The sequence below is a fragment of the Amblyomma mixtum genome, chromosome 8 (genome assembly GCF_055824585.1).
Source record: "Amblyomma mixtum isolate Tamu chromosome 8, ASM5582458v1, whole genome shotgun sequence".
Taxonomy (NCBI): Eukaryota; Metazoa; Arthropoda; class Arachnida; order Ixodida; family Ixodidae; genus Amblyomma; species Amblyomma mixtum.
Genome location: NC_143019.1, coordinates 107,081,034 through 107,100,144, shown reverse-complemented (window position 1 = coordinate 107,100,144; position 19,111 = coordinate 107,081,034). Strand labels below are relative to the sequence as shown.

General features: G+C 46.0%; 1 protein-coding gene across 1 annotated transcript in view; it reads right to left on the bottom strand.

Moving 5' to 3' along the window:
- LOC149333824 (uncharacterized) overlaps positions 1–19,111 on the bottom strand; it is a 176,444-nt gene that overhangs the window by 102,384 nt on the left and 54,949 nt on the right. The window contains exons 16-20 of the mRNA XM_089557809.1: positions 15,184–15,231; positions 10,177–10,254; positions 8,995–9,126; positions 5,974–6,263; positions 2,878–2,947 (exon numbers count right to left, since the gene is read on the bottom strand). Coding sequence (XP_089413935.1) covers positions 2,878–2,947; positions 5,974–6,263; positions 8,995–9,126; positions 10,177–10,254; positions 15,184–15,231 — 618 coding nt within the window. The remainder of the gene's footprint in view (positions 1–2,877; positions 2,948–5,973; positions 6,264–8,994; positions 9,127–10,176; positions 10,255–15,183; positions 15,232–19,111) is intronic.

Below are 19,111 nucleotides of genomic sequence, written 5' to 3'. Positions count from 1 at the left end.
GCACGCTTGTTGCTTACGCCGCCACCGAGTGATTCAGTTCTTTTGCGGACGCAAGTCAGCCCAAATAAAGAGCTTCGTTTGCAAGTATTTCTGGTGTCTTCCTGACCGCTGGACTGCCGTCACTAAAACGTGCAATCTGGTGGAGGTGCGGGGTAGCCTTCCATGTACCGGACACCCCCTACAAGCCGTGACTCCAGCCCTCTGAGTCATCAACCGCAGGACCTGAGTCCTGTCCACCGCGCTAGCCGACGCCTGCAAGGGGACGCACCAGAGTTCGGGAATCTGTCGGACCCTACCCGGAAGCGGAAGCCAGCCGCAACGTCTACCATTAGCTTCACCAGCCCCGGTTGCCACCAACCTTCGACGCTTCGCCTGGCGCCGACCCCGAAGAATGGCTGGAGCAGTTCGACCGTGTGGCTATCTTCAACAACTGGGACGATGCCACGAAACTTAGGTACGTCTTCTTCGCCTTGGAGGGACCAGCAAAAGTCTGGTTTGAGAATGAGGAAGCTAACCTCACGAACTGGGAAACCTTCAAGGAGCAGCTTCTAAAGACCTTCACGAACGTCGTGCGAAAGGAGAGAGCCCAGCAACTGCTACAGTCTCGCATACAACACCCAAACGAGACCATTGCTGTGTACACTGAGGAAATTAAGCGTCTCTTCCGGCGTGCCGACGCGAGCATGAAGGAAGAAGAGAAGGTGAAGTTGCTTATGCGAGGACTAAAGAGCAACTATTTGCCGGCCTCGTTCGCAACCCACCGAAAACCGTCGCGGAATTCGTAGAAGAGGCATCCACAATGGCGAAAACTCTTGACGCCCGAGCCCGCCAGTATGACCGCCAGCAGCGCTTTTTGTCAGCAAGCTGCATGGACACCGCTAACAACGATAACCTGCGGGAGGTTATACGTGAAGTTGCGCGAGAGGAGCTCGGACGGTTGCTGCGAACGGGAACGCAGCCGCAACTTTCATCGCTCACTGACGTCATCCGGGACGAGGTTCAACAGGCCTTGGGTGTGACGCCGACACCCACGCAGCCTCTCCAGCCCCCAGCCATGACTTACGCCGCAGCTGTGCGCCGTCCTGCACCTCGAAGACGGGACCCAAGCCCCTATCGCCCTCAGCCAGCTGCGTTGGACCGCCGCCAAATCGCCCCAACCCGCCCGTCCAACGAGCAACGCGCGCAGCCGAGGAAATGCGACGAGTGGAGAACTCCCGACCAGCGCCGCCCACTATGCTTCCACTGTGGCGAAGCCGGTCACGTCCTCCGGCACTGCCCATACAGAAGACTGGGCATCCGAGGGTTCTCTTACGACGCTCCACGACCCCGACACGGCCAGCGACCAGCCGAAATCGAGGAGTTTTTACGTCGGGAAGAATACTCATCGCCGAGCCGCCTATCACGTTCCCCGTCGCCATCGTCCCCGCGCTTTGTTTCTCCTAGCCGAGGTTACGCCGTGCGTGGACGCTCCTCCAGCCCCGGAAGGTTAAACTAAATAAAGCAGCCTCTGGAGGTGAGGTTGCTTCTAAGCGCAATGACAAAGATCCTCCATCGACGACAACACCGACGACGACAACACCGACGACGACAACACCGACGACGACAACACCGACGACGACAACACCGACGACGACAACACCGACGACGACAACACCGACGACGACAACACCGACGACGACGACACCGACGACGACGACACCGACACCGACGACGACGACACCGACGACGACGACACCGACAACGACGCGGCCAGACTTGAAGCTTTTACCGCTGCCCTTAAAGCTTATTACGAACGCTAAAGGACTCGAAGTTCGCATTCTCCGCGTTTATTTTCATTTTAAAGCATCGAGACGATGCTTCTTTGCGAAGGGGGTAATGCCACGTATCATTGTAGCGTCCGTTAGCTCGCGCAAAGCCGCAGAAAAGGGGTGTTATCATTTTTGTTCGTGACGCGAGAAGCGACCGGTCTAATCTCGATTGTTCAAAGCCATGAACAGCTGCATCTACGTGTTTCCAGATTACTCTAAACGATCTCAGCCTGTTATCTAGAAGTTTCCTTGCCGGCTTTAAATTGAACGATGCCGCTAGCAGCGGGTATTCGTAGATCGACGATTGACGAGCACGCTTGTTGCTTACGCCGCCACCGAGTGATTCAGTTCTTTTGCGGGCGCAAGTCAGCCCTAATAAAGAGCTTCATTTGCAAGTATTTCTGGTGTCTTCCTGACCGCTGGACTGCCGTCACTAAAACGGGACAATATTAGGCGCTTCGTGCCACAAAAATTATTCAGGGATAAAGCTGAACTGTCTGGGCGATTTTGCAGTCCGCTGTTTCTCAAGGAGTTAAGGAAAAGTTGAGGAAATTTTATCACTTCGAGCCTTGATCATGGAGAAGGGTACACAGGAAATTTGTCGCACATGGCGACAAGGAAGTTCCAAGTGTCGAGACGTAAATTGACACATCTGCTGACCTTTCTACACCCTAAAATAAAAAAGTATTCGCTTTGAGAACCGAAGACCCACTTCCTCGCCTCTTTGCCGCCGCGGGCTGGTTGAACCCCAGTGAAGAGGGAGCATGAAGTGGCGCCAGGTAGGAGGCGGATGCTTAATTCCAAACTATTTGCTATATTGAAAACAAAGAAAGCAGGCTCAATTTCTTTTATACAACTTTATTTCAGAGCCGTGTCCGGAGAAATATCCTTCATATTTACTAGTAACCCCATAAATGTGCAATATTTAAGTAAATATCTGGCAAAATCAATTTTTGCCCATCAAGAACTTATCTGAAAGTGCTCATACTCGCCGCGTTCTGAAGAACATTTATCATTTGCTAAATCCTTTCGATTTAGCAAATGAATTAGAACTTGAATTAGGACTTACCTTAAACCTCCTCAGCAGGCTTGTTTTGCCAGCAACATACCCACACAGGAAAATATCGAGTTGGTAATCGCTGCAAAAAGAAAATTGCAAGAAGATCTGGATGGACACATTACTTTTTTTGAGATGGAAATGTCGATTTTAAAACAAGAAATGATGCTAGCGTTCAAAATGGGAACCAATGGTGGTACACATAGCAGCTCGTGTACATACATGTATGTTGTCACAAACCAATATGGGGCTAGGGCGGACACGCAATGGAATAAACCGGCATAAACTCCCAGGATAAACATTTCACCTTTGTCTGGTTGCTTTCATTAATAAATTCCAAAAGGCAGCGCTGAAGGTGAAACACAGATGTAAAAACTTAGCGCTCTCAAGGTAGACCGAGAGAAGCCTGTTACTTTCTGAAAGCGCACAATCTAAGCTACGTAAACGCTATTATGCGAACACTATTTAGGCTGCACCAACGAGAACTTGCAAGCATTGTATTCATGAAACCTTTTAACTGTAAGTTGAAGTAAGTTGAAGAGGGATAAAAAACGTGCAGAAACCTCATGACACGGTAGATGCCTTGTTCGGGTGTCTTCGGCGTCTTTGCCAAAATTAGCCGTGCAGCCCCACTGGCTGTTGGAGCAGGCTCGCAACCGAGTGGTGGCACTGCCGACTCTGGCACTTCACAGCCTTTATGGCACTGAGCCTTGCTCCCCAGCTGCGAGATTAAACTGACTAACTTAATCCTGTAATCCTGTCTTCTCGCGCTGTGTACAGAGCTACGAAGGCTTGAAAATACACGCTGCGCATGCTATCCGCTTACTTGTTACCGCAAAGAAAGTAGAGGGAGGGCCCAGGCTTACGCAACCACTTTACCGTCATACCCAGGGAGCAAGGGTGAGCGCTGGGGACTGCAGCGCCACCGCTTGACTGCGAGCCCATTCTGGCCGCTGAAGCGACTGCTTTGTTAGCTTTGGCAGAGACAGTACCCGTGTAATCCTGTGTAATCCTGTGTAATCGGGAGATGCTTCAACAAAATGTTCAATGAACACAATCTAGCTGCTAGGAGTAACTTAGGGGGCCACCTGGCCGAACACTGTAGACGCGGCTGCGCACCATAACTCTAACATACGACGTCTGTGGCACTCGCGAGCGATAAAGGGCGTTCTCCTGCTGATCAGGTAGGGAAGCCACCGCTGTTTTAGTATGCTCTGAGTTCCACTTACAGTAAAAGAAAATACCTTCGCAGTAGAGACGCACACAACTGGTTGGTCGACTCCGACCTTGCAGCGAGCTGCATTTACCGATTTTAAGCCACGGACTTCGAAATTTTTCGAGTAGTGCTGGGCTGTCTGCACCAACTCGTTTTCGGCTCGATGAATGGCTCCCTGGATCGAGAACTTGACTCTGACTGCACTATTGGCGAGTTTCGTTGAGGCTATATGAGTATCATGGGTGCTTGTAAGCATCATGGTTAGTTTTTCGCTGCTGCGACTGGTACATCGCCGCTATCATACTTTTCAACACTGTTGCTTTCGTCACCAGAAATATGCGTGGTAAAATCGCTTTCATCGCTGTATAACCATCATCACGGTCACGTTCATCCCTCTCTCTCCCTTTCTTGTCTTCGGTGGCCTAGGGTGCGTCAGCGGGCGCAGCGAGCGTGCACAGCCGCACCCCACTGCTGGTCCCAGGTGAAATCAATCTCTCTCATGCCTCTCTGCTTGCCTGCCTTCGCATCACGATGGAAGGCTAACCAATACTTTAGAAGTACAGAGTAAACAGTTTGCCTGCAGGCTATTTCGCTAAGAACAACACGCCTGCAGCCTGAGAATGGCTGCAGCGCTGCAAACCTCAACAGCGCTGCAACAGCGCTGCAAACCCCAGGACATTTCGCTCTAGATTCACAAAAGCACAAAGTCAATCCTCAAAGAAATTAAGCGAATATTTTAGGTAAAATGCCGAAGAATTTCTTGCTAGATTTCAGCAGAATAATGATTCCAACATATCTTTGTAGTTAAAACCCAGTTTCAGGTCTCTTGAATCAGAATGCACTTGTTAATGGAAGGAAAGAAAGAAATAAGTACTTAGATCATTAGTATTAACAGGAACCTGCTGCGTGACTTTCGCCATTACTGCTAATGTCGGCTCAGCGCCACTGCCGTGTTTACTCCCAAATATGGTCAATATGCTGTAAAATTCGACATCCAAATTTCACGCAGTAGAAAAAAAACTAAGTTGTGTTTCAAATTTCGTGCGGGTCCTCCAACAAAAGCTAAAGCTGTCAATGCACTAACAGCGTGGATGGCACATCGAATCGCGCATCGCTCATGCAGGAGCTGCATAAGAGACACTCCATCTGAGACAGCGTGGTAGTGGCACCCAGCGCTGATCTGAGCATGAACGGCAGTATATACAGGAGAACATGAGTGAAGACGCATGATGGAAGTATCTACTTTTCAGTCTGTTAATGTCCCTCAGACGACCAATACAATATTATGTTAATGTTCAGTCAGTGCAGTCAGTGCTGAATGCCATATCAGCGTTATCTCAGAATGTTTTTGCCGCACTGTGGAAAACAGAGGACTCGTGCAACCTCTGTGAAGTAGCAGTGGTGCAATACGCCCTTTAAGAAGGCTCGGAGGCAACCGTGCCGAAAAGTTTCCACCACTGTTATTGATTCCGTCGTTTTCTCTCTTTATTTTATGCGTTTGTAGCCGGGTTTAGACTTTTCCGAGGCTGTTATCTTCAGCTGAAAATACTTACAACCGGCAGCAATTATCACATTTCCTTGCTTATGCAGAAAACTCCATAAAAAGATGTGAACATTCTGTTTTTCCTTTGTACCCATCCTTCCTTCCATTCGTCTATGCCCAAATAAGGTAATTTCACTGAATTCAATATCAGGTATGACTTTTGGTCATTAGTAATTCACATACAAGAGACGTGAACGGTCCATTGAAATATTGCTGTGCCTATAGGCAAAACTGATACACAGTGACTCTGTAGCTTAAAGCTACTGTTGGCAGCCCGGGGAGCCGCGAGCGAATCGAAGGAAAATTTTAAACTAGTTCAAGTGCGCAGTTGGTTCACTGTGGTTCTTACGAGTTTATTGTCGAGTCGAGCTGACTGCGGGTTGCTGGAAGTTGTGATTTCGGCGAGATGTTGATGCCAAGGCACGCGGGCGCAGAGGGACTCCCGTAGCGATCCTCGGAGGCGTTCTGGTTGGTGCTACTGTCGTTGCTCTCGAAACTGGCTGGAGTCCCCATATGGCCAGAGCTCCTCAAAAGCTCGAGCGCCATTATTATGAAAGCCGCATCCACGTTGGTGCCATTTCGAGCATTCGTCTCGATGCACTGAATGCCTTGCCTGGCCGCAAACTTCTGTAACGCCAACTGTCAAGTTGCGGCACTATGAAACATGTATGGCTGACAAAGTGTGCCCATGCGATTGCAATCTATTTGACTTTTATGAAGGTGATCGCTTGGCAGATCGAAATGCTGAATGCATTTCGCTCACTCTTTCAAGATGGTGAACACAGCCAAAGTCACAATATGTATGCGGCAACATTAAGCTTATTCTATCGAATCAAAGTTGTCTATCTCAGTTAGTTTTCAAATGTTTCCTTCATATGTTACGCTGATGGCGCAACTCTTTTGATAACCGGTGAGACTACGGTAGACATCGAACAAACAATTCAACAGGTCTTGCCTAATTTCCTTAAGTGGACTAATGAAAATGCTCTCTATATAAACACCACGAAGACAAAAGCTGTGCTTTACCGGCCCAAAAACAAGACTGTACAGCCACTGAATATACTACTGGACGGAGAAACTGTAGACCTAGTCGATAAACTTAAAGCGTTCGGTGTCGAGTTTTCAAATACACTTATCTGGGATGGTCACGTTAATGAAATCCACAAAAAACTGTGCAAAGTTAGTGATATTTTAAGCAAAGGTCGCTATCTATTGCCTCAACGTGTAAAGATCCTACTTTATAACGCCCTCTTTCTTCCACACTTGACCTATTGTAGTATTTACTCGCATAGTAGGCGCACTCGCATAATAGGCGCACCCCTAGTTTGGTCGCGAAAAATGAGACTTTTTTATATCCGCGCATAATAGGCGCACCCCGAACTTGGCACTGTGATCAACACTGTATTTACACGATCGCAAGCCGACGCCTCGCCGCCCCCCGCCCCCCAATCTTTATTTTAACAAAGTTTTTCCTGAACTGACTACTAGTCCTCACTAGTGCTGCTGCTGTCGCAGCTGCTGCGGACCCACAGCACATAGAACAATATCGCGTAGAACAGCTGCACAAAGTTTTCAGGGATGCTCACTTTAAACGTCTGTTTGCCGCCGCGATGGCTCAGCGGTTATGGTGCTCGGCTGCTCACCCAAAAGACGCGGGTTCGATCCCGGCCGCGGCGGCTAGAATTTCTTTGGAAGAGAAATTCTACAGGCCCGTGTACTGTGTGATGTCAGGGCATGTTAAAGAACCCCAGGTGGTCGAAATTTCCGGAGCCCTCCACTACGGCGTCTCTCATAGCCTTAGTCGCTTTGGGACGTTAAACCCCATAAACCAAACCAAACCAAACCTAAACGTCTGTATGGAAAGCTTCATCTCCAGCCGGAAACGTTCCCTACTTAGGCACGCGAAAACCTCGGCGCTTGGAGTCGCGTACGAAAATTTAAGCACGCCGCAGTCGCAACAGTCGCACTTCTCGGCCACGTCGAATTTCCGACCTGCCGCACGCTTGCCGTGTTCGAGAGCAAACTCCCAGCCGTGAAGTTATTAAGTTGCTTGCCCGTCGAGCTAGAACAGCAACGCTCGGCGGCAAAGCCGCAAACCACGATGAACTAACGCGCTACCGCAGATCTCGACACTTGACAGCAACAAAAAAAAAACTGGAGCTGGTGATGCTGATGGCGATATGGATAGCGAAAGCTCGCGGCGGAGGAAAACGTTGATGATGATGATGAGCCTGGCCTCGGGCGCCCTCCGTGGGCGGCGTCTGTAAGCTCCTGTGCGCGTGTGTGGCCTCTGCGATCAAGCGCCCGTAGCGGGCAGCCGGAGCTTATCGCAGAGGCCTCGGCGCGTGCATTTCGAAGGCTATTCCCGCGTGGGTCGTGGAAAGTTTCGGTGCGGCCCTTACGCGAATCTTTTTTTTTTATATACATATTTTCTTCGGAAAAATGGGGTGCGGTCCGTACACGAGTACGTTTAGGCGGTATGTTCAATTCTGCGAGTCGAAAAATTTCCGGAAATTTTACTCCGCGTAATAGGAGCACCCTGAACTTTGAGCCGGATTTTCTGGAAAAAAGTGCGCCTATTATGCGAGTAAATACGTAATCTGATTCGGGGAACAACCACAAAAACAAATATTGACAAATTAGTACGAATACAAAAGAAAGTGGTAAGGATTATTGCTAATGCACCATTTGCTTCACAAACGCAGGAACTATTCGACCAATATAAAATAATTAAACAAGTAATTTATACCAATATAGATTGGTCCAGACCTACTGCAGAGCAATTTTTACTTTTTTTACTTTTTACTTTTACTTTTTATTTTAACTGTTTTCTTTCTTTTTTACTGGTTGCAGTTGAACCATGTATTTATTTTCCTCATTGACATGTATATTAGTTGCTGATGCTCTGCTCTTGTATAGGGGATGGGAGCGTAGTCAAGCTGCATTACAGCGGCTTTTTCTCCCATCTCCTCATGTATGTGTATTACATGAAAATAAATCAATTCAATTCAATTAAGAACACAAATAAATTTTATACAGACTTATCACAATTGAGCCCCGACCTAAATACGTATGCAACTCGATCGAGAAACAAATGGTACACTCCAACGCCGAAAAATAATTACGCCTTGCAGTCATTACGATACAATCTCCCGATGCTGCTAAACAAGTTTAATAACTCTAGAATAGATCTCTGTCGCCTTTCCAAAAAATGCTTGAAGACCCTGCTCTTGTGAAAGAATGTTTTGCAACAGAACCTCACGCTTTATCTTGCTATTTAAAATTTACCTGTGTTCAAAATACGCAGAAATAGTCCGTCTAACCATTGTTGAACAGGCCGCTAAGGCAACCCTGCCAGGAGATAACTTACTTTGGCAGCCCTGTTGTGGACTACGTTTTTCTCTTTTACGTCCATCTTGTTGATGACGAGAAGGATCTTGACGTTTGGAGGAGCGTGCTCCTTGATAATCTTGAACCACTTCTCTACACATTGGAAAGGCTTCTACCAGGGTATTTTTTTTTTTTGTACGGGAGTCGAGTGGCAGAGAGAAAACAACGTTAGACTCAGTGGAAAAAAAAAAGAGAAGATGTCTAGAAAAGGTAGACAATTCGTATTGGGCTAATTCTATTCAGTAGAAGTACAGCAAGTTCTAAAATGCGGGCAGGAAGTTACACTCGCCGTTTTGTTTTCTTTTTCATTGGATAACAACTGAGAACTTGGAAAGATTGTTGAACCTTTCTTTTATCTGCGGCAACGAAGTTCATGATTTTATTTGTTTCATCCCGTTATGGTGTCGATTGCTGAGAGCACTGAGTAGACTCCGAGAAACGTTACGAAGTGCCTCCTCTTCTTTAACACGTAAGAAATAATCCAGTGTAGTTGTGTAAATCCTCGGTCTGCGGCGATAACAGTTAGTTCAGAATAGTGAAGAAACCGCGCACAGATCTTTCGCTGAGGTGTACATCCTCCATAACTGACTCGTTTTTTTAATGTTCCCACAGGGCCCACTTGGAAGCAGCACAAACATACATGGTTATTGCATGAGGTCGTGAGGGGACGCAGAGTACACTATTATGGCAGCCCTCTCAATTTGCGTACATAATTCCGGGTTGCCACGATCCCTCTGTGGTGTAGTGAATAGTAGCGATCCCTGCTCTCTGCCTTCCGTTAAACCCTTTCCTCTAGCCCAAGAGTAAACAAAGCAACATAAACTTGTTATCAGTCTGCGTTGCCGTCATCATCTTTAGCCGTTATGACCTTAGAACACTCAGAAACACAACCGGAAATATGGACACAGAAGCAGAAAATGATAAGATGCTGAAGTGCAAAGTAGAACAGATATTTTAATTCAGATAATTTTAAAACATGCACTTCACTTTGTCAGTTATTCCTTTCTCTTGTGTCATGGGTTTTATCATCGCAGCGCAGCTTCAAAATGGTAGGGAATACAAACTAGCCCTTTCCAAATGATCCAGCACATTCTTAATTAAGAGCGTAAATTCAATGACATACTATAAATTTTGTAGTCGATATTTCGCAGAAACTGAGCACCTGATTTCCGACGTCGCAAACCACGATGAATCCGTCTGCCTTTTTCAAGCCAACTCCCAGTTCTTGCCTTGGCGTCCACTGTAACAAGATGCACTCGAAGGGATCATACATGATTCTCTAATTTCGCTGCGTTTACGTGTTCTTGAAATATTTTCAACTTCAAGTGCAAGAAGTAATGAACCCAACTCTAGTAAAAGAGATAAAAAATGGAGGCGCATTTAAGTTCCGCTTAAGGGTAGGACTAGATAGAGCATAGGGGTTCGCGCTCATATGAGCAGAATTGCTCATTCTCTACTTAACATTCATAGATCTCTGGCAGCCCTAACACCATTCCTGGTTTAGTGGTGCAGTGGTTAAGCGATGCGCCAATGCCCTGCGACAGCAGGTGCATCCACCTGTTCGGCTGTGCGATCAATGTTGCTCTCCCCGAGAAACCTCTCACGACCAGTAATTAATTTAAGCCACCTGCAACGGTGCGCAGTTTGCTCACAATGCGATGGGCAGGTTGCGATGACACCAGAAGGTCACATGATCTAGGTGGCCCCCCTGCCTCCTTGGCTGCTTCTCTGCAGATTTTTTGCTCCCGGTGAAAGACGCCAACGCCGCCACCGAAACTTCTGTGACGCGAGTTCCTTAACGCTCACGCGTTAAAAGTGTGAATCCTGCTGCATTTTACTTTGTTCAGTACACGTAAAACATCCTTGAACTAAGCCCAAAGTGTGTTTCCTGTGACCGGCGCAAGATGGGTTATTAAAGGCCACCGCTCTTATTGAAGCTCGGCAGCAACAAGCAAATGGTGACATGTTTCCAGTTCAATCCCAGAAGAGGGCTGATAACGGGCTGATCGGTAATTGTTGACGGAAATGATGTAACAGCGCTAAGACAGGAAAAAAAAAGGAACGAGACACGAACTTGGGATGACTAGCAACCGAATCATTTATTGCAGCCACCGCGGTGGCTCAGTGGTTATGGTGCTCGGCTGCTGACCCAAAAGACGCGGGTTCGATCCCGGCCGCGGCGGCTAGAATTTCTTTGGAGGAGAAATTCTAGAGGCCCGTGTGCTCTGCGATGTCAGTACACGTTAAAGAACCCCAGGAGGTCGAAATTTCCGGAGCCCTTCACTACGGCGTCTCTCATAGCCTTAGTCGCTTTGGGACGATAAACCCCATAAACCAAACCATTTATTACAGGCTAATGAACAAGGTTCAACTTTAGTTAAGGAAAACGCAGCGAGCTACGAAAAGAAAAATGATAGGTGTAACGTTAAGCCCGGAAGTGGGCAGAGTGGGTGATGGAACAAACGTGCATTAATGACTTCTTAGCCGAAATCAGGAGGAAGAAATGGGCTTGGGCAGGGCATGTACTGCGAAGGCAAGATAACCACTGGCCCTTGAGGGTAACAGAGTGCATTCCAAGAAAAGGCAAGCGTAGCAGGGGGCGACAGAAAATTACGTGGGTGGAGAGATAAGGAAGTTTGGGAGGATACGGTGGCTTCAGCTGGCAAAGGACAGGGTTAATTGGAGCGACATGGGAGAGGCCTTTGGCCTGCAGTGGGCGCAGTCAGGCTGATGATGATGATGGTTTATTGGGACATGTGAGGCGTCATATGAAGGAAGCATGGCGGGCAAACAAAAATAGCAGGAAAAACCACACAGCTCAACAACTGGGAGAACTTGTTCAGCATCATTGATTAAGAAATGCCCATTCCTAAGGGAAGACAGCTATCGACGGCTGCTGATGAGCATGTCATTTATTTTGTGTATATTATAGGCCTAAGAAATGAGCCTCATCTCACACTTTTATACCTGGCGATGATAGCTCGGTCCAATTCAAAACCGGTTTACAATTTTCGCACTCAGGATAATATATGGCTAGATAGTTTCTGCATGAGTCGTACCCTGTATCTTTGGCGTGCTCACATTGTTAATCGCTGATGCAGTGCTCTGCCTCATCAATGTAAAATATAGTGGCATGACGTCAGAGTCTTCTATACTATACCAATGCTACTGTCAGCGACCTTCATCTGGTGCTTTTTCTGACAGCCTTGGTTTTCTTCTTTGTTTATTCGTTTGCACAGTCATCCTGGTTGATTCCTCGCGGCGAACAGCAGCTGCACGCCAGCTTTGCTCACAAGTTGTTTTCAGGTTGTGTGAGACTTTACGGACGTATGGGATGCACGATGTTCTCTTGACTGCTTGGTCAGCTTTGGTGCGCTTGTTCTCTCTTCCGGATTCTGAATTCAGCAAGAAGGGCTGCTCTGCGCTCAACAAAATGTTCATAGGGTATCCTGCAGCGGTTAGCCTCTTAAATATAGCGTGCAAACCGGTTTTCGTTTCATGCACAAATTACCTCTTCAACGCGGCTTTTATGCATGCTTTTGCGATTCCATGCTTAATTCTTGAGTGAGCCGACTTAAACGTAAGATGGCTTTTCCGTCACCGCGGACCAACACACATGGTCATCAGAAACCATAAGTTCTAGATCTAAAACATACGTACTGTTAGTGCGAAGCTCAGCAGTCAACTGTAAATAATTGAGTGCAGTACAGAACATGTTGAACCTCTGCGCCGCTGTTTGCAGAGCGTCATCAGTGAGATAGAAAAATAACAAATCATCAACCTAACACCTAACTTTAACAACGGTCGAGTCATCAAGCTTAGTGCGAAGTCGTCTGTTATAAGAAATAAGAAGTCGCTTAATACAGTAGTGATAGTTCGAATACAGACTCCTTGTTTTTGGATATACCACTTGTCCAGAGCGCCCGACTACGTGAGCATTTCAATGTTACAAAGACTAATTCATGCAGAAACCATCTTGCCATACATAGTGCTGAGTGAGAAAATTGTCAAGCGGTTTTGAATCGGAATGCACTCATCTACAGCTAAAAAGAGCAGACCTCGAGGCTAATTTCCGAGGACTAAAATGTACACAACACAAATTGCAGGTGCATCAGCAATCAGAGGATAGCCTCCTACAAGATTGTGCATTTATTAATCAATGACGCTGAACAATTTCCCCGAGTGTGCAGATGTGCGCTTTTCCCGTTATTTTCTTTTATTTTGTTTTGTTCACCATATTTCTTTGAAATGCTGCCTCACATGTCGCAATAAATCATTTCTGTGCTACTCAGCACAAGAGTGTGTCTCGTTCCCTTTTGTCCTGTCATAGCGCTGTTACATCCACTCCACGTTAAAGCTTTTGCTGCAGCCTCTTTCTCAGAAGCAGACACCCGGCTCTTATGGCTCATGTTGGATGTCGCATACAGTGTAGATGCGAACTGTGTTTAAGGGAGCAATTTATTTCTAAAGTTATTAATGCGAAACCATTACTAGGCTATATCGGCGGCTTTCTGTCATCAAAACCGTATCCGCAGCGATTGTGGGAAACCGGAAAGAGATATCATTTAAAAAGTAGTTATAATTGAAGGAGGATGATATTGAGGATGCGTCGCGAAAATTTTGGTGCCGATCGGATCGTTAGTTTATTAATTACAACCAAAAAAGGTAACAAAAGTGGGCGTGGTCAGCCCGAGAGTGGCGCGAAATTTTAATCACTCGAAGTGCAGTACCACGTGACACATCATGCGATACACCACGTGATTGGCCCGTGTGACCGAAAGATGGGCGGAGCCAACGCGTGGCGCGAAATTTGAACGTCCGAAATGAATACCGAAGTGAAAAGATTGGGGCTTTAGAGTTAATCGAAATCTAATCAATAATTAACAAGTTATAGAAACGCTTAATAAACAGATTCACAACAGCGCTACGGAACGAGGACACGTTTTATGAGTTCTGTCGAGCTGTGTGATGACTCCCCAAACGTGTGAGGCGTTCCTTCGCTGTGTCCCGTGGCTGACAGTGCATCACGTGGTCCAGGAAATAGTATAAATATGTGCTGGTTTTTCACGCAATAAAGAGTTGGTAGTCAGCGCCCGTCCTGTGTTTTTCGTGTTCCTTCTGTCCTCGTTCCGTAGCGCTGTTGTGAATCTTTTTATTAAGCATGAACCAACTAGCCCACACCAGAATCCTCTTATAGAAACGCCAGTAGTAAATGAAGATGAATTAAGGTGCATTAGAGTGTACAAAGGTAAATTATCAATGAAGGTGGATTACGTGGCTATGATGTGATTTAATGATATATTGCAATGAATTCAAAATGAATTAGAGTAAATCAATTGTTAGTTAAATGTGAAATAAATAAATCATTTTAGCATGAAATACATTATGCGTGAATTAAATAGAATAACTGCGTATTAATTATGTAAAATTGTGAATTAAGGGAATGAAGTGTGAAATAAATGAATCAATTGTGAAGTAAATGCAAATTATATAGTATTTATTTATTTATTTATTTATTTGAACGCTGAGAGTGCTGCGCGGCATAAAAGTGGTGTTAGTCATGAACGGCAGAATACGTAACAAAAACGCATAAGCCCGGTTGCGTGTAAAAAGTCACATAAGCTTCGGGCGTAAACGTTTTTCGTTACCCACACGTGCAAAGTAGAGTCATTGTTTGCAGACAGGCCTGCCTCTTGAAAATTATAGGGTAAGGTAGGTGAAACGATGGGGGCTTTGCATTTAATCTAAATTTAATAAATAATTACCAAATTATGGAAATTCCAGTAGTAAATGAAGATGAATAAAGGTGCATTCCAGAGAATTAAGGTGAATTAATTATATATTAAGGTGGATTAATGTGGCTATAATACTACTTAATGATACATTGTAATGTATTAAAACTCAATTACACTAAATCAGTTCTGAATTAAGTACGAATTCAGTGAACCAATTCTGAGGCATCAATGCTTTCGTATTACTCCAATGCGGTTTCCGCGCTGCCCTTTAACGTTTTTTTCTGGGCTTCCAGTATGAGCCCTCGAGCTAACAAACTAGTGAAGTGGCTTAGAGATCAAGTCCGTATGATGTCCATGAGAATGGGACTGCTGTCATTTGGCGGTGTCATAGTAGAGAGAAAGGCACTCTGATGCATTGCAGATAAAACACTCACAAGTCCCAGCTGCACTCTTTTTCCTTGCAGCTTCACTTTCTTGGTTCTCTGCAAGCAAGAAAAAAAAACTTTGTTACTAAGAAGTCGGAAAAATTATCACATACCGAGCGTCCCAGCAAAAATAACCCAGCTTTTGAAACGGACGAAGTGTCCTAGCATAGTGAAACCATGTGGGTGGTCTTGAGAGTCCCGTTGTCTAGTTTGCAGTATTTTCATTTTCCAAAGTTAAATATTAATAAAGACGAACTAACGAACTTGCTAAATATTGCCTTCAGGAATAAAGTGCCAATTCAGAAGTTCTAAAGCGTCTTGAAGTACAGCTGGCTGAAATGTTTGCACCAAGGTACCATTTACGTAATTTAGCCTTTTCACCGGCCTTAAAAGATGATGCGCACAAAACAAAAGCTTCGACGTAACTGCGGTGCTGCTTCAGCACCACAAAACGCATAGAAAAGAACGATATAGGCCTTTCTCTGGAGTGTTTTCCCGACGTTGTTTTAAGTGGGCACTGAGCGAGATATATGAGATATATACTTTTCTAATGTTGGATCGATTACTTGTGCTGCTTCTTTTAAGCTCGGTAAATAAGGCTGCTCAAATGGCATCTTGTTGCAAGTATTTCACCTCGGTGTTTTTTAAGACGCCGCAGAACTTTTGAATTGACATTATGTTCCTGAGCGAATAAATGCAATGTTAGCTACTTCTCTTTATTAATCAATTAACTTCACACAACAAAAATACTGCGGCTAACTAGTTCTTACTAATTAGTTTAGACGACAAAAAATAGTGCAGACTAGACCATGCGACTGTCTGCATTCCTGAGTTGATTTCACTGGGGCTGGGGCACTTCGTTTTTCTAACCTCGGTTACCTCAGCTGAGACACCTTGTATACTCAATCATACCGGGATTGGTTTTCTGCGTTTTTAATTTAATATGCATGGCATTGTAATTTGTGTTGACTGCTAGGTTGATCAGGATGCGCCACTGATCGCCACTAGGGGGCTGGATGGCACATCGAGCGCCCGAAAGTGAAGCCACCGGAAGTAAGTGGCCTTGTCCCGGAAGTCAGCCTTTGGCAGTGCACGAAATCGGACCTCAGCATTGTTTTTCAATTCCAGTTTTGGTTTTCCACTTAGCATTTCGTTGTTTCGCCGTTCTCGTCATTTTCCACGACAGTGCCCACCTGTTGCGCCGTCAACTGAGCGAGGAAACCAGCAAAGTCTTCGGGAAAGACATTTCAAAAATAAAGGTCCACTGCATCGCAATGGGACAACAATAGCATACGACAGGACGTTGCTACACGCAGCAAGTATGGAGTCTCGCCAGCTCAGCTCTGTGTCGTCCCGTTGCGCTAGCGTCGCCAACTCTGCTCTTTACTGTGATGCTTGTTCCCGCGCTCAAGCCCAAGTTATGCTGTCAATGGGGGATAAATTTAGGGAGTGGCTATTCTCCCGGCAGCCGTGAGAATTGTGTTTGCGAATTTCTCACAGCACTCGCTTCTCATTGGCTGTGCATTGTCACGTGACCACTGCCCGACCTCATTGGCTGTGCATTGCCACTGATGCACGTGCGTCGATGCGCGGATAGTTGTCCCGTCTTGCTTCGCACGTGTTGTTCCGTCTTGCTTCGCATGTGTTGTGACCTGCAGCGTTTATTTCTATCGCGCGCGGTGTATCAGTGAACATGGCGAACGTGTCCAATTGCGGGCAGCCGCAAACGCACAGTGACGACAGCGAAGTGGTTTTCGCAGTCGGCGACCGTTTTTCTTCATTCTCGGAACTTTTAGACAGGATAAATAAGTTCAATGGTGCGAACTGCGTGCAACTGTGGAAAAGGGACACGCGGACAATCGAAGCGGCAAAAAAGCGTGTTGGTCTTATCGCCAACAAGATGCCGGAAGCACTGAAGTATTATCAAGTGCGCTACTGCTGCATCCACGGCGGCATGAAATTTGTGAGCAGCACCAAAGGCACGCGGAAGTCATCGTAAGTACCCTGCTTTGATGCACGTTATCACTTGGCATAGACCTTGAGAACTGCTTTAAACAAGATTGTTGTCGTCATCGGGTGTCTTCGATTTGGTAGCTAAGTTCTGAACTGTCCCGACGTCTTAAGACTGTAGCCAATTCTTGAACAATGGAAGTGAGTGGGTGAGTTAGTTTTCCATGCTGACAGTGAAAGTGAGACATACAAAGCTATTACTTGCAACTGATTTACGTGAAAAACAGTTTTACACTCTTTGCAATCACCTGCGCATGCTTAAAAGACCATTACCAACGAGTCATGACTGGCACATTTTATCGGGCAACCCACATGCCCGATGTAAGATATGGCATCTCTTTTTCGGAAAACAAAATTGATGGAGCGCTTACGCAACCATCGCCCCCGCTCGTGCTATCTCAAAAGCCTCCAGGATCTCTCGTGTTATCGGACATTTGCTTTTGAAAATTATTTTAAATCGCAAACTGAAATCAATTGCGTGCAACAAAATCAGTTGCAAGTAAACGCTTTGTATGTCTCTTTTATTCTGTCGTCCTTGTCTTCTTGAGTGCTTTCACTGTCAGTGCGGATTCTTGTCTACACTGACAGACTGGGATGACAAATTGAAGAGACCAACTGGTATCGTTCTTGATGGCGTAACTGTCATTCGCGACACCGCATGCCATAAGAAAGTCTGTTCGATTTGGTTGCACTAGCTGGATCAGTTCCGCGGTGATGTCGCATGGTTACACGGTCAGTTCAGGATGTTCAAATGTAACTTGGCACTCCGCCGCTGCACTGGCGAAAAGAATGAAAAAATACTGGACTGCTTGAACTGGTGCAGCAAGTTCAGCCCCATTCAAACAGACCTAGAGTTGTTATCGAAAGTAGCATAGCTGGCCCTATTTGAAGGCAGTATCTCTGTTTCTACCCCTCCCTCCTTTGTTACAGAAAGCTTCAGTTCCCATAGCTGAATGTAATCTGTACCGTTCATGGCCCCTAGCGTTTACAAAAAAGTATTCTTGTGTGTCAGCTCTCTGTGATTACGCACAATATCGTTAAATGTTTGTGGTGTGCAATTCAGGATGTTATTTGGTTTGGTTTGGTTTATGGGGTTTAACGTCCCAAAGCGACTAAGGCTATGAGAGACGCCGTAGTGGAGGGCTCCGGAAATTTCGACCACCTGGGGTTCTTTAACGTGAACTGACATCGCACAGTACACGGGCCTCTAGAATTTCTCCTCCAAAGAAATTCCAGCCGCCGCGGCCGGGATCGAACCCGCGTCTTTTGGGTCAGCAGCCGAGCACCATAACCGCTGAGCCACCGCGGCGGCCGTTATTTGGTCATTTATTTCGCCTTTCAGCTCAATTATGTTTTGGCCTGTTTCTTAAATTTATAGTATCGTCACTTACTTTGTTTTTCTCATTATTCCAGAACATTCAAGCAAGACTGCACATTCAGCATTTATATTGCTGCCAACAAGGAAGGCACTCACCTTGAAGTGCGCTCACTGAACCTCCAACACAATCACGCCATCACTGAAGAACTCTTCAGGCACCTGCCCCAATAAAGGCGAATTGCGCCCGACTTGCAGGAGAAGGCGCGTAATCTTTTACGGCTCAAGGCCAATAAAGTGTTGGTAAGGGAAGAAATGCAGAATGAAAGTGGAAATGCTGTGCTCCTGAAAGACTTATCGAATATATCAGCTAAAGGAAGGGCGGCTAATACAAGAAACGACTTGCCAGAAGTTGTGCGTATTTTAACTGAAAAATACAAATCAACTGTACACCTCCTTACAGATGAGGATGATGAACTGCAGGGAGTGTTTTTTCAAGATAATCAAATGAAGAAGTCATTTCAAGACTTTCCAGAGGTGCTCTTTGTAGATGCAATATACAAACTCCTCGAGACCAGAATGGCTTGTTTTTTGGTAATTATTGAAAATGGC